This window comes from Aotus nancymaae, unplaced genomic scaffold (assembly GCF_030222135.1).
Source record: "Aotus nancymaae isolate 86718 unplaced genomic scaffold, 86718_ANA_hifiasm-v0.15.2.pri h1tg000029l, whole genome shotgun sequence".
NCBI classification, from domain to species: domain Eukaryota; kingdom Metazoa; phylum Chordata; class Mammalia; order Primates; family Aotidae; genus Aotus; species Aotus nancymaae.
The window spans coordinates 2,670,445-2,684,217 of NW_026988442.1; the positions used below are offsets into that span (position 1 = coordinate 2,670,445).

General features: G+C 37.5%; 1 protein-coding gene across 4 annotated transcripts in view; it reads right to left on the reverse strand.

Moving 5' to 3' along the window:
- The window catches only part of PLCB4 (phospholipase C beta 4), a 159,098-nt gene that overhangs the window by 81,481 nt on the left and 63,844 nt on the right, over positions 1-13,773 (reverse strand). For all 4 annotated transcript variants that reach the window (XM_012455426.3, XM_012455424.3, XM_012455427.2 and 1 more), the window contains exons 9-12: positions 13,583-13,640; positions 6,590-6,698; positions 2,354-2,564; positions 902-995 (exon numbers count right to left, since the gene is read on the reverse strand). In XM_012455426.3, the coding sequence (XP_012310849.2) occupies positions 902-995; positions 2,354-2,564; positions 6,590-6,698; positions 13,583-13,640 (472 nt within the window). The remainder of the gene's footprint in view (positions 1-901; positions 996-2,353; positions 2,565-6,589; positions 6,699-13,582; positions 13,641-13,773) is intronic.

Here is a 13,773-nt window from a genome sequence, read left to right on the forward strand (position 1 = left end):
TGCATAGTATTTAGGCATCTGTGGTTTTTGTTTTGTTTTATTTTTTGGAGACAGTCTTGTTCTCTTGCCGAGGCTGGAGAGCAATGGCGTGATCTGGGCTCACTGCAACCTCTGCCTCCCAGGTCCAAGTGATTGTCCTGCCTCAGCTTCTCAAGTAGTTGGGATGACAGATGCATGCCACCAGGCCTGGCTAATTTTTGTATTTTTAGTAGAGACAGGGTTTCATCATGTTGGCTGGGCTGGTCTCGAACTCCTGACCTCAAGTGATCTACCTGCCACCGCCTCCCAAAGTGTTAGGATTACAGGCGTGAGCCACCGCCCCCAGCGGCATCTGTGTTTTTGAAAATACCCACAGTGATGTTTCACATGTAAGTGGAATTGAGAACCGCTGCTCCCAGTGTTACATCTATCCTGAGTTACACCAAACTGACAGACAGCTGTACTTGACATTTGTCAACTACAGAATCTCGTTTTTTTAAACTTGTCTAACCTCATTATCTTATTCTCTTATTCTTATAGGCCCTATTTACAATCTATTTTATTCTCTGTGTTCTATTTATCTTTTTATGCCACCTTGAAGTCCTTTAGGAATAATGAAAAATAAATAAGCAAATAAGTAGATAACAAAAGGAGAGGCTGTTTTTAAGGTAAGTAAAACTAGGTAAACACTGCCAGAGAAACCTTGTTGCATAACACAGTCACCATTTGAAAGCAGGAACAGTATCATTAAGGGGACATTAAGTGGAAAAGATCTTTGTCTTGACTTTTTCAGCAAGACTGAAAGAAGGGAATATGAAGGTACAATTCTTGAGAAAATGGATCATTTGTTTTCTCTTCTCCATCTCCCTATTTCCTACATTTTCACAGAGTTTGGAAAAGTCTGTGTAATTTTAAAAGTTACCTTAAAAAGGATATCTGTACACATTGCTTTTCCATGAGTTATTATTGGTTCTTGGTCTTCACCTTTTCCATCCCAGCAGTCAAGTTCAACACATCTAGGGACATAGTGAAGTCACAATATTGAAACTACAATAAAATAGTACGTATACAAATTTAAAAAAAGACATCAAAATAAGTTTTTTTTTCTTACAGAATAGAAAATTGAATTAAGTAACATGATTATTTCATGGCATATATAGGTTAAAACCACATTATGCTTCTCATCAGGTTGGTATTATCATAAAGGGATTGTCTGAGTGAGATTAAGAGATTTAAGAAATGTAATAAGCATCATAGTTCTGCATGAAATCCTACTTGTGACAAAGCTGCAATAAAGGACAATTTGAAGGCTGGGCATGGTGGCTCATGCCTGTAATCCCAGCACTTTGGGAGGCCAAGGTGGGCGGATCACTTGAGGTCAGGAGTTGGAGACCAGCCTGGTCAACATGGTGAAACCCTGTCTCTACTAAAAATACAAAAATTAGCCAGGTGTGATGGCATGTGTCTATAATCCCAGGTATTTGGGAGGGTGAGGCCTGAGAATCGCTTGAACTCAGGAGGGGAGGTTGCAGTGAGCCGATATCATGCCACTGCACCCTAGCCTGGGCAACAGAGTAAGACTCTGTCTCAATTTTTTAAAAAAAGACAATTGGGAAACAACTGGGAAAATATGAATGTGGACTGGGTTTTACATGACATTAAAATTACTTTTAAGTTTGATAGGCTGGATGACGTTACTTTGGCCATATCAGAAAGTGTTTAGTGATTCATACTCAAGTATTCAGAGAAAGCATGTGAATGGAAGTAGTGACACAGTTAATTTCTTTTAATGTATTTCCATATGCAAAAAAGTGACTTAAAAATAAAGTATTGTTTAATTGATAACCAAGAAAAAAATCATAATGTAACTACATTTCTTATTTTTCACTTTCATCATTTTTGCCATTCTTTAAAACTCAAATATTTGCCGGTTTCTGTAAAACAAAAACCATTTTCAATAATTTCTATTCTCAGAGAACTAAATTTTTGAATTTTTACATCAAATAAAGCTAGTTTACAAGTGCCCTTTAATCAATGGTCAGTTAGTTCAATTGGTTAGAGCATGGTGTTAATAACATGCCCTCTTACAATATGCATGTTTTCTTTTTTTGTGGTTTTGGGAGTCATATTTTAAATTTGAAGTAAAGAAAAGTCTTTTTACAGTAAAGAAAAAAGTTTTTTGGATGACTGTAGATTTTTCTGGAAGGAATATTATCCTTCTTTTCTCAAGGTTAAATGACCATGATAATCAATTAAATGGAATAAACAAATGTCCTTTTCATCCTAATTACTATTTCCTATTTTTTCAGAGAAAAGTAAATTAAAATGAAGAGCATCATACATGAAAAACAAATTGCCATCTTGAATTTCTCACCTGCAACCAGCCAGGAGAACCTGTCTGTACATTTCTACTGAAGACTTCCCGCCGAACTGTCTGCCAGTGAGATAAGTGTTATGGGAAGAACTGATGAAGTAGTGAGCCAGAGGGTGGTCCATTTCTTGGTAAAGTTCTAAACGATCTAGGAAGACTGGTGCATTTTCATCTGACATCAGATATCTGCAAAACCCATCACTTGATATAAGGCCTAGGGGAAAAAGAACATCTTAGTAGCACTTGTAGCTCTGAAGATGCACATCTCTTGTTTCATTAGTGGAAGTTGAGGCAGTTTAAATTAGAAGAGTAAAAACTTCTTCATAGTCTCTTTCCCAAGAAACTTCATCTGTCAGAACTTGAATGAAATAAGAGAGTTACACATTGTAAATAACATAATGAATTCCACAAACAGGTGGCATTCTGCTTTTACATCCAGATGGCAGATGTACATGGTCCCTCAAGTTCAGAAACACAGCACAGGGAGCTATGATGACCAGGGGTCTGGGGGACCCATATCAAGTTCTGCTCCTGCCACTCACTCCTTTGTCTCCTGGATCTCAGCTTCCTCTTCTATCAATTGGAGAAAAATACTGGCCCCATCTGACTTCCAAGATCATCATAATGGGAAATGAGAATAGATATGAGAGGTGCTTTTTATAAATGGAAAATGTATTAATTGTAAGACATTATTGTTCTCACTGAATTGGAAAAGGGATTTTTCTTGGAGATGATAGCACCTCTGAATTTAAACAATTCAGTTTTCAATTTTATCTAAAAGTCAGGATATGGGACTGGTGAGAGAGTATATAGTGGTCATCAAGATGTGGCCCCAAAAACTACCCTTCATTTCAATCATACCTTTCTGACACGGGGTAGGGCTCATGTGGTAACTACAGGAGCAACAATCAATATTTATGCAACTTATAAATGATTGATGCATTGACAACCTCAGCTTTTTATTTAAGCACTTGCAAGTTATGAACTGATTTCAAGCTTAGAGAAGTGTACAGATGATAGCATAATGAATAGCCGTGGGCCTATACCAGTGTGGTCAGATCTCAACATTTTGCCTTATTTGATTTACATTTAAAATAATACATAATTCCTGATGCCACTGCAGCATCCTGTGTCCCCACCTCAATTCTGTTCCATACCAGATAGATAGCCACTATCCTAGTTTTGGTGTTTACTCCCAAAATGGTTTTGCAACTTTATTACATACGCATTTATCCAAACAACAGGTAGTTTGGACTGTTTACAATTTTATGTGAAAGCTATCCTACTGTGTGGGCTTGCAACTTGCTATTTTTGTCTTTATATACCAGTTATATAGGTAGATCTTATTCACTGATTTTTCACTGAAGGTACAGAAATCCATATACTAATATGTCATAATTTATTATCCATTATTTGGCTGATGGATAGTTAGGTCATTTCTAATTATAAATGAAAGTAGAAATTTATATACCTCTCTTCTTGGGCACCTTCATTCATTATAAAGAGCAAGTACTTTTAGAAGTACCAGGATAGATGCTGTAATGGGAAGAAAGAGGTAAGCCCTGCCTTCATGAAATTTTCATATTATGAGTGACAGAAACAAATAAGTAAACAAATAAATATAATGTAAAAGAAGTACTAGAAGGACAGAGAAAGCAGGAAGGAAGGTGATAAAGAATGACAGGATGCTGTGTTAAATATGTGGCCAGTGAAAGCCCTTCTGAGGTCAGGTGCATATGTGAGGAGCAAGCCACATGCACACCCAGGAAACACCAGTCCAGGCAGAAGGATCAGCAAGTGCAAATACCTTGATGCAGGTGTGTGCATGCCACCATCATTCATGACAGCAAGACAGAGCAAGTGACCAAGGAAGAATGTAGCTTGAAGCGAGGTTGGAGACGGAGCCAAAGGCTACATCAGTTGGGCTTTAGTTCTCACTAAGTATTTTAGATTTTATTCTAAGTGTGTTAGGAAGCCTTTGGAGGGTTTTGAAGAGTGGAATAACATGATTAGATTTGCTTTTAAAAGGTTTAGTATGGCTGCTGTGTGGAGCATAAATTGGATTGTACTGAATAGGGAGGAGAAGGCATTGCCCAGAGAGGGATGATGAAGGCTTGGATAGTCAGGAAGGCTAGAGATGGTGAGAAGTGATTCATTTAGGATTTCTTTTGAGGTTGGATCTTACAGATTTTTGCAAAAGAACCAAATATGATGTGAAAGAATGAAACAAGTCCAAGATGAGTCCAAGGATTTTGACTGGGTAAATAATGGTACTATTTTATAGGCTTGGAAAGGAACAGATCCAGGGGTAGGAAGAATCAAAATATGTTGTATATATGTACATTGGAAATGCCCATTCGACATCAAAATGGAGAGTTCTACTACAGGTCTATAGTGTAAGCTGGAGGTTAGGACTGGAGAGCTTAATAGAAGAAATGTAAAGCTATTGGCTTGGATGAGCTCAGGTACTGAGTGAGTACAGACGTAGCGGAGATCTGAGAACTATGCCGCTCTGACATCCAGAGTTTAGGAAATACACGAGAGATTCTCTAGGATACATATCTAGAGGTAGAAATGCTGGGCTGTATCAGAGGTATATTTTTCACTTTATAAACTATTGCCAAAATATTCCCCAAGGTGGTTGTACCAATGTAGGGTCTTACCAGAAGTTTACAAGAATGGCTTTGTACCACATTCTCACCCACACTTGAAAATGACAGACTTTAAAATTTTCATCGCTTGTGAAATGGTCAAGCTACCCTTTTTAAATGTGTCAATGGTCACTTCGCAGACCTTTAAATCTTAGAAAGAATTTGGAAATAAACAAGGACACACCTCAATCATGACATTTATCACACTGCCAAGGAATTGTTGAATCATTTGCCTTTCTCCTTAAACAGATGGCAACTGCCTTCAAGGCTGGGGACCCTTCTTACTGTTTTGAATTCCTAGCATCTGGCACAGTGCTTGGCACCCAGTCAGCCCTCTACAAACTTCAAGGAATGAAGGAAGGGAAGGGAAATACTAGCCAAATTACTGCATGATCCCCACCACTTTACAAGCAGGGAGACTGAGGCCCAGGAGACTAGTTCCTAGCTAAAGGTCATAGGGAAGTGACAAGAATCATATCACCTCCTGCCACTGCAAAGTGTTAGATTTTCTATCAAGTTGTACCTCCCTTTGTTGTAATCATAAGCAATGTGAAATGAATTATGATATTCAGAATACTGACAGGGGGGAAGGAATGAAACAGTCTTGCTTAAAATAGGTACCTTCATCCGTAGCAGAAAGTATAAATGTACAACTGCAACCAAAGGGAAAAATACTGGGCTTGGAAAAATATCAGGGGTGAAATCATGGAGTGTAGAGGGCCAGGCATATCTATAAAGAGTGTCCAGATAACCTATAGACCATTCAGCCACAGTCACTGGCATTAGATACAAAGAAACAAGCATATTCTAAAAAGGAGGAAACTGAGGCCTTGAGATTCATGGACATATGGGACAGATGGAACCTGAACATTCATCTCTGTACATTCTCCACTGAGACATAAGGCCAAAGGCTCTAGCTGAGGTATCCCCAGCTCTCCCTTCCATATTCCGCAGGCGTTTCTTACTGCTGTGGGACTGATTTAAAAATTTCTCCCCATGCCTTTCCTTTGACAAATATTTGAGTGAACAACCCTTTGTTTACAAAGTTTCTTTGAAAGTGACAAAGGTCCAGAAACACCAGCAATTAACTAAAGTGATTCCTCACCATTTAATTTCATACCAATTGTATTTATCTTTTATACCAGAGGTCAAATGAGAGGTGAGAGGGCACATCAAATCACATATTAAATTTATTTGGCTTGGCAAAACAAAAGAGAGAAAAAGAGAAGGTATAAGCTTTTATATGATAGAAATTATTTTCAAAGATTCTAAGTAGAGACTGTATTGGTTGTTTTTATATTTCAAGCAATATGCAATACTAAAACCTAATACAAAAAAATACATGGGGAAAATCACAATAATGTATTTAATAATACAATACATTTAACAGTATACTTCGGTCAGCATTGACTAACACTGATAAAAGGAAAAATTTATACAAACTTAAGAGCGAGAAAAGAAAATCAGTCATCAATCCATGGCTCTAGGAAGTTCCAAAGCATTTACAAATACCTTTAAAAAACGAAGACTTTAAAAGCTGCATAATTTCTTGTTTTAAAGAAAAAAATCATTTTTTCATGTTTATTACCTTTTTTCTTCAAATCTTCATCAGGTTCATACATCTCAATGATCTGCATTGCCCTCTTGGCATCATAAAATGGAAATAAAATTTCATTCAATCGAGGATCTCGCTGGTGCTATGATAAGAAAATAACTCCATTTAGGTTGATATTTCTTGGTCTTGAGGCATTAGACATTTAGTACTAAGTTTATAATTTCTAAACAAAATATATCTAGACTATCAGGTTTATAATTACCAAGATAGGACTTCACTGCCTTCCTGCCTTTCTCCTTAAAATATACTTCCAAAAGTCCAAATTTGGGAGTACTTTTGGGTTACCTCCCTGACCTAGAGAGAGACAGAATACGTTTTTCCCCTTTCAAAGTTGAAGGACACATAATACAGTGTGCATGCCAATTGTACTGTCCTCCAGCTCCCATGCAACAGGGAAGACATTTGGCATAAATGTCTATAAAAATTAAGGTGAAATAGTTCAAATAAATAAATAGATAACATACTAATTTAAGTGTCTCCCCAAAACCCCAAAAGCAATAACAACAAAAACCCTGATGTTAGACAGGACAACATCATCTCATTTTCATCACAGCTTTCTGTATCAATCCATGATTTCTTGGGCATTACACAAATTTCATTTTCTTAAGTAACTATTTTTTTTCAAAATGAACCAATTGTAATGATGAAAATTAATCAGCACAAGGATATTTATAGGCTATAAACAATATAGAATTCTCTGGGCAGAGTCTCATGAAAGATTATGGGACTTAAGAGGTTGTTGACATTATTTTTTTCAAATCGACACCTAAGGAGCTCCTGCTATGACATGAGACACCAGGAGCAATGCTGTCTCTGCAGTGATGTCATCCTGACTTCATAGCAATGATGAAAAATCTAATTTACTAACTGACTCAGCTCTAATTGATTGTGTGTGTGTGTGTGTGTGTGTGTGTGTGTGTCTTCCTCACTCTTCACTAAGGATTAGAGGACTGCACTGTATCTCTAGTCATCCCTTACATAAATAAATACGTGAATAAATAAAGCAAACTTCAATGGAATAGAGACAGGTAAGCAGATGTGAGCAAAACCTGGTCAATAAATAGGACCTTGGTGATAACTCTTTACCCAAATATATGCACAGACTGAAAAACACTGTTGGAAAGGTATTTACAAAGCAATTGTTTAAAGTTCATATGGATTTCCCTTCCCTATTAGTCTTAGAATGGGCATTGGAAAAGTGAGCTATACACAGAATGAATGCCTTTGGCCAACAGAGCACTTGGATGTCATTTCCTCATGCATATGGGTCCCAGCCTTTTCTGGTTCCCCTTTCTCCCCTACCGAGTTAAGAGCATTAACTAATAAGGAATCAATTTCAAATTTTGTCAGTTTATCCCAATGAAGCATGCTTCTGTTGTAATCTAAGAAATTATGGCTCACAACAGCTCACATCCATGCATATGCTAGAGCAGAAACTGTTATAGTAACAGCAGGCATTGAGGCCCCAAGAACAAAAGTTATGGGATATGCAGAGAAAGAGGATTGTATGTTGGATCATGGAGTGCCAGGCAAGGGAAGGCATGCTACACCTTGTTTAGGAAATCGATGCCATCATGCAATGGAGCCCACTATTCTAGGAAACAAGGCGCTCCATCCCTCTGGTGAGAACGCATTGTTTTAAAAACAAACAAGCTGACAACAACAAAAGAAACCATCTTTCTAGGCACGTCCCTTCTTATATCTCCATAAATCATATTATGGAAGAAGATGGATAACCTCAGCACTGTTATGTTCACAGTTGGCCACTTTATTTCTCTTCCTTATTAAAATTAAGTTTTTTGATTTAAAAATAGGTTTGTTGGTAAATATTTGAACTCATGGAGACCAGGCAAATCCATATGAATTAAAAAATGAGAGAGAAAAGGGATTCAGCTACAGGAGAGAAGAGATAAAATTAGGAAAGGAGAGGGAACTCAGACATTTTTGTGCATTTTAAAATATACATACATGTGTGTATTCTGACAAGGTACTGCCTGAAGTGTGATCTGTGGATGGCAGCATCAGCCTCATCACATCTGGCAACTTGCTAGAAATGCAGATTCTCAGGTCCCTCCCTAGATCTACTGAATCTACTGATCCTGAGGTGGAACCCATTAATCTGTGTTTTTAATAAGACTTCTGAGTAATTCTGATGTGCTCAAGTATAAGAATCACTCTACCTAACATGTAAAGGTATGCGTTTTAACATGTTTGCACATCGGTAAAAAGAAAAGTACCTAAGTCCCACAAGGATAGAAGAATGTTCAGCGTTTCAGATGTCTTCCCAATTAAACCCTATTAAAATTTAGTCAGAGGGTATGACATTCATTAGACCATCCTGCCTATGGGAAGCCAAAGTCAGGAATACCAACTCCTAAAATGGATGTATCATAATCCCCTGTTCTGAAAATTACATTCGCAGCAAATAAGCATGAAGCACAGACAATGTGAAATTTCATTTGTCTTTGCTTCTGCTCCACTAGATAACAATCTTCAGCTCTCCTTAAAATCTTCATGCTTCTAAAAGGTAACATGAAGCAATCTGAGTAATCCAAAGGCAAGGAAACAAGTGTAAGATTTGTATTAGAGACAGAAAAGTATCATTTTCATATGAAAAAACAAGAGGAGAAGGGTGATTTCCAGCTGATCTCACAGTAATAAGGCTGTAGTGGAGTTCCACACAGACACAAGCACAGTGAGGTGAATGCTTCACATCTCTGAGGAACCATCAATTTTCAGTCAGGATTCGGGGAAGCAATGTACTCAGGTTATTCACCCCACGGTATACAGTGCTTTGTAAAATGAGATTCTAAAAAAAAAAAAATAGGTGACAGAACTGTGTCCAAGTAAGTAAGGAAGAGATAAACAGAGCTCCACTATTACGTCCTCACTGGTACTGAGAGGACGCATCATCTGGCTTCAATCCAAGTAGCACTGGGAGAGATGAGTGTTGACATAAATAATATTTTTAAAATATTAAAGGAATAATTGGCAATGAAAAGCTTACTCATAAGAGTAAATACCCTCCTTCTCTCTCTTTGCCTGTACATTAAAGCATGAAGATCTTGTAAAAGGAAAGAGATCATGGGTCCTTTTAAAATATTCTTTCAACTGCACAAAGAAAGACGTCAGGTTGAGTCCTGATATGATCCTATGATATGTGTGAGGTGGGAGAAGATTACAGGCAACAAGAAAGTAAACCTACTTCTTGATTCCTGTGGTCTAAGACCTTTTTCCTCTCTTCCTTATTTTGATCTCTCTCTCGTGCCCTCCACCCATCTCCCAATTCGGCAGGACCCTAGTTATCATCTTTGTAAGAAGTCAAACAGAGAATGAAGGTAACACTAAAAATCGATTTTGCTTCTCATTAGGAATAGGGAGAGGGGATGTAAAACTAACCAAAGCTAAGAGATTTTAACTAGTCTTGCCACATACACGCAATTGAGCTAGTAGTAGTGTCACACCGCGTGGCAGCTCACATTAAGTGCCTCTGCTATCCCTCCTGGACTCTAGTTTGGTATTTGCATGATACAGACAAAGAAGAGTTCCCTCAGTCCACCAGATGAGACTAAGAGGCATAGATGTGGCAAAAATTTTAGCTCTGAGTGGTGGATTTCTATGGCTAAATTCTTAATGGAGAATAACAGAAGGTATATGTCGCTCTCATATTCTTCCCACTCACACTAAACATTCCAGGGAGGAATCCAGTAATCCACTAGGACAGTGATTTATAAACTTGAATGTGCAGATAAATCACCCAGATATCTTGTTAAATTCAGACTCTGACTCAGCAGGTCTGGGTGAGACCTGAGACTCTGCATTTCTAATAAGCTCCCAAGGGGTACCGATGCTTCTGGTCCATGGATCACATTCTGGGGAGCGACGAACAAGGAGATACTGAGAAGCCAATGAGGAGTCAGGTCTAAAGCTACTACTGAAAAGCTAGCTAGCGTTGATTGCATGGAAAGGGAGAAGGTTATATCCTACAGGGCGACCAAGGCAGAAAATGGACTCTTCATGGTGCTCCTCTCCTTGCAGCACCCTGAAGATACACATTACTGTATGAATAAAAACTTTCACAGAAAGAGCAAAGAGATTTACAATCTGGAAGATGGTAGGAGCCAGCATGCCTTTTGCTAATATAAATAAGATTTTTGTTTTCCTACTATATATCCTAACTGGTTAGTGGCCATGTATGTGTCTCTAGGCTTTTGCTTTCCTCATTATTTCTCTGGTTACCTTGCTGAACTCTCTAATACTTCAAAAAGTTTTTCCATTGAATTGTTAATATCAGGGTAGACAATGAACATCTGCAAACGAAACTAGGGCCTTGTCCTTTCCAGTGTTTATGGGATTTGCTTATTTCTTTTTTCCCTTTTTTTGGTCTCATTATATGAACCAGTGGAGTGGAAAAACTTGAAATGTTTTCAAGTAAAATAAATATTGTATTGTACTCAAAAGATTATTTAAAAGTAGAGGCATCTGTCTGATATGTGGAGTCGCACTTGCTGTTTCCTGCATCAGTGCATTTACACTTTAGTTAACATAGTTTCTAAAGTGCAACCTTTACAAATTTGAAGCCACTGAACCTTCACAAGGAACCTTCACAAGGGCTTCCAATGCAGTGATGAATACTGGCTTGTTGAGACTACCTGGCTAAGGCATTTTGAACATTTTTAGGTTTAAACTTTTGGAGTCATAGACCCTTACATTCCAATGCCCATTCCTTTCTTGAGTGAGCTCTCTCTGTCTCCTTTTGTTATCATGTTTTGAAGTTGTTCTGCCCAAGGGGTGTTTTTGATTTTGGAGATATAAGAGGGGCCAGGGTAGGACTCAAAAGAGGGGGTGCAAGGAGCAGGCAGAATATTCTCTATGTTTGACAAGCCTTCTTCAAGCAGACATTCATGTTTTTGTCTAGTTCTTCCAGTTGAGTTCACTAGGATAGAAAAGGAAGAAATTCAGGGCAGACACTTGGATTAAAACTAAAGGCTACAGACGTTCCTGAACAGTCTTACAGTCTCTATGACCTAAAGAAATCTAGAATCGCACTGATTCCATCAGTCACACCCAAAAATTTAAGGTACTTCCTTAATGTTAATGAGACAACAAGTAGAAGGAAACACTAAAACAAAACAAAACAAAACAAAAAACTATTGTCTACTGTAATAGTGAGGGATAAAAGCTTGACAAATAATAAGTACCTTAAGAAAGAATCTGAATGCCACAGCAAGAAAGTATGGCTCATGATATTTTTAAAAAATTAAATGTTATGTCTTAGACTTGTAAGAACTACAGGACTGATTATTGGGTACACCAACAAAAACAACCCATAAAAGGAAATGCATCAGATAAGAGCCTATAAATACTGCACCTACCCTCAACACCTCAGTTGTTTCCTCCTTTGAACAGTGAATGCAGTGTTAAGGCCTCTGTAATGTTTAATAGAGGGCTGGTGTCAGCTTCATCCCAAAAAAGCACAAGAGGCCTTGTCTTAAAAAGTGACAAACTGATGATGTGGTGGGTTTTCTCCTTTACACTGAACTATCTCCTCTTCACCTTAGCAAACCTAAGATGATCAATGAACCAAAGTGCATGAAGAAGCCGAGGGACATAAAACAAAGCAAGAAACCAAAAAACAAAAGGCAGAAGAGGGGGAAGGGGTTAAAGAAACAAAACGAGGCAATTTAACTTCTGAGCAGCTGTGGCAGAAGAATGTGGATAATATCTGGGTAAAGATTATGAACGTTGTATTTGTATGGCTAAAAACCAGTGGAGTGGAAAAACTTGAAATGTTTTAAATAAATATTGTATTGTACCCGAAGGATTATTTTAGAGGCATCTGTCTGATATGTGGGGTAGTACTTTCTCTTCCTTGCATCAGTGCATTTACACTTTAGTTAACATAGTTTCTAAAGTGCAACCTTTATAAATTTGAAGCCACTGAACCTTCACAAAAAAAGAAAAGAAGATGTAATTTGTCTCTACGAAGTGGCAAATTACGGTCTGCCTTTTTATCTTAAGATAATACCTTGTAACTGGCACAATACCGTCTTTTCTAGTCTTTTCTTTTTATGTGGTAGAATGATTAACTTAAATTATTTTGAAACAAAAGCATACTGTCCATCTTTCATTTAAACTCTTATTAATGTGTTAGGAAAAAAAAAAGTGAATTTTCCATTTTGGATTAACAAGAGTCCTGACGGGTTTCACTGAAGCGAAAACGTTTTTGTATGCATAAAGAAAAGAGCAGTTCATTTTAGTTGTAAGAAAAGTTGCAAACTTTTCTTGTTCTAAAATATTTTTCTATTGTGCTTAAGCAAATTGAATCAACCAGTTTTGGTTGTTAAGTGAATCACATTCTAAAATTAGCTCTGAGCTTGTTATAAAAAGAAAAAGTACAAATTTAACCTGCAATCCTATTAGCCTAATACTCAAGATGCTTTCACCCAGGAACTCAAGTGTTTTGCTTGTTGTCAAAATATTCCATTTAAGCCAACATATTTTTCTTACATGCAATCGATTAAAAGACAAAAATAAAGCTTTCCAATCCATGCAAAGGTATGAGATAAAGGTAGCAATGGAGAATCCAACTACAGTGTAGTAAACTCAATCCATTCTCTATTTAATTAGATCAATAGAAAAAAAGTATCTTAAATACCATCTTGCAAAAACACAGACATATTTACTTAAATGAATATATTATACAATTCACACACACACACAGAACCAGAGCTACATATAACAGCCAGAAACCAACAAAAAGCGGTGTGCAAAGCCAACGTGAAGGAAGCACATGAACACACAGGGAGGCAGCTGATTTTTGCACCTGGTAGAGCCATAATGGAAAGATCAGCAGGTCAGAAGCAAAGCGAATAAGGGCATACGATGCAGGCATGCAATGAGGACATCAGAGGAGACAAGCCACTGCACACAGACTTTATGGAGTTAATGTATGAAAAAGCTTACTTCATTTAGAAAGCTCACTAATTGGTCTACCGTTAAATAATCAGTTTTGTCTCCATTGCTGAAAAGAAATTTATTAGAAAAAGTAAGTTTTTGTATATGATGCTACAGTAGGTACGATTTACATGTTGACATTTGTTGATGATAATTCTAAACTTATTTTCTAACCCTGAAGTAGTGGTGAATTCTTAAAA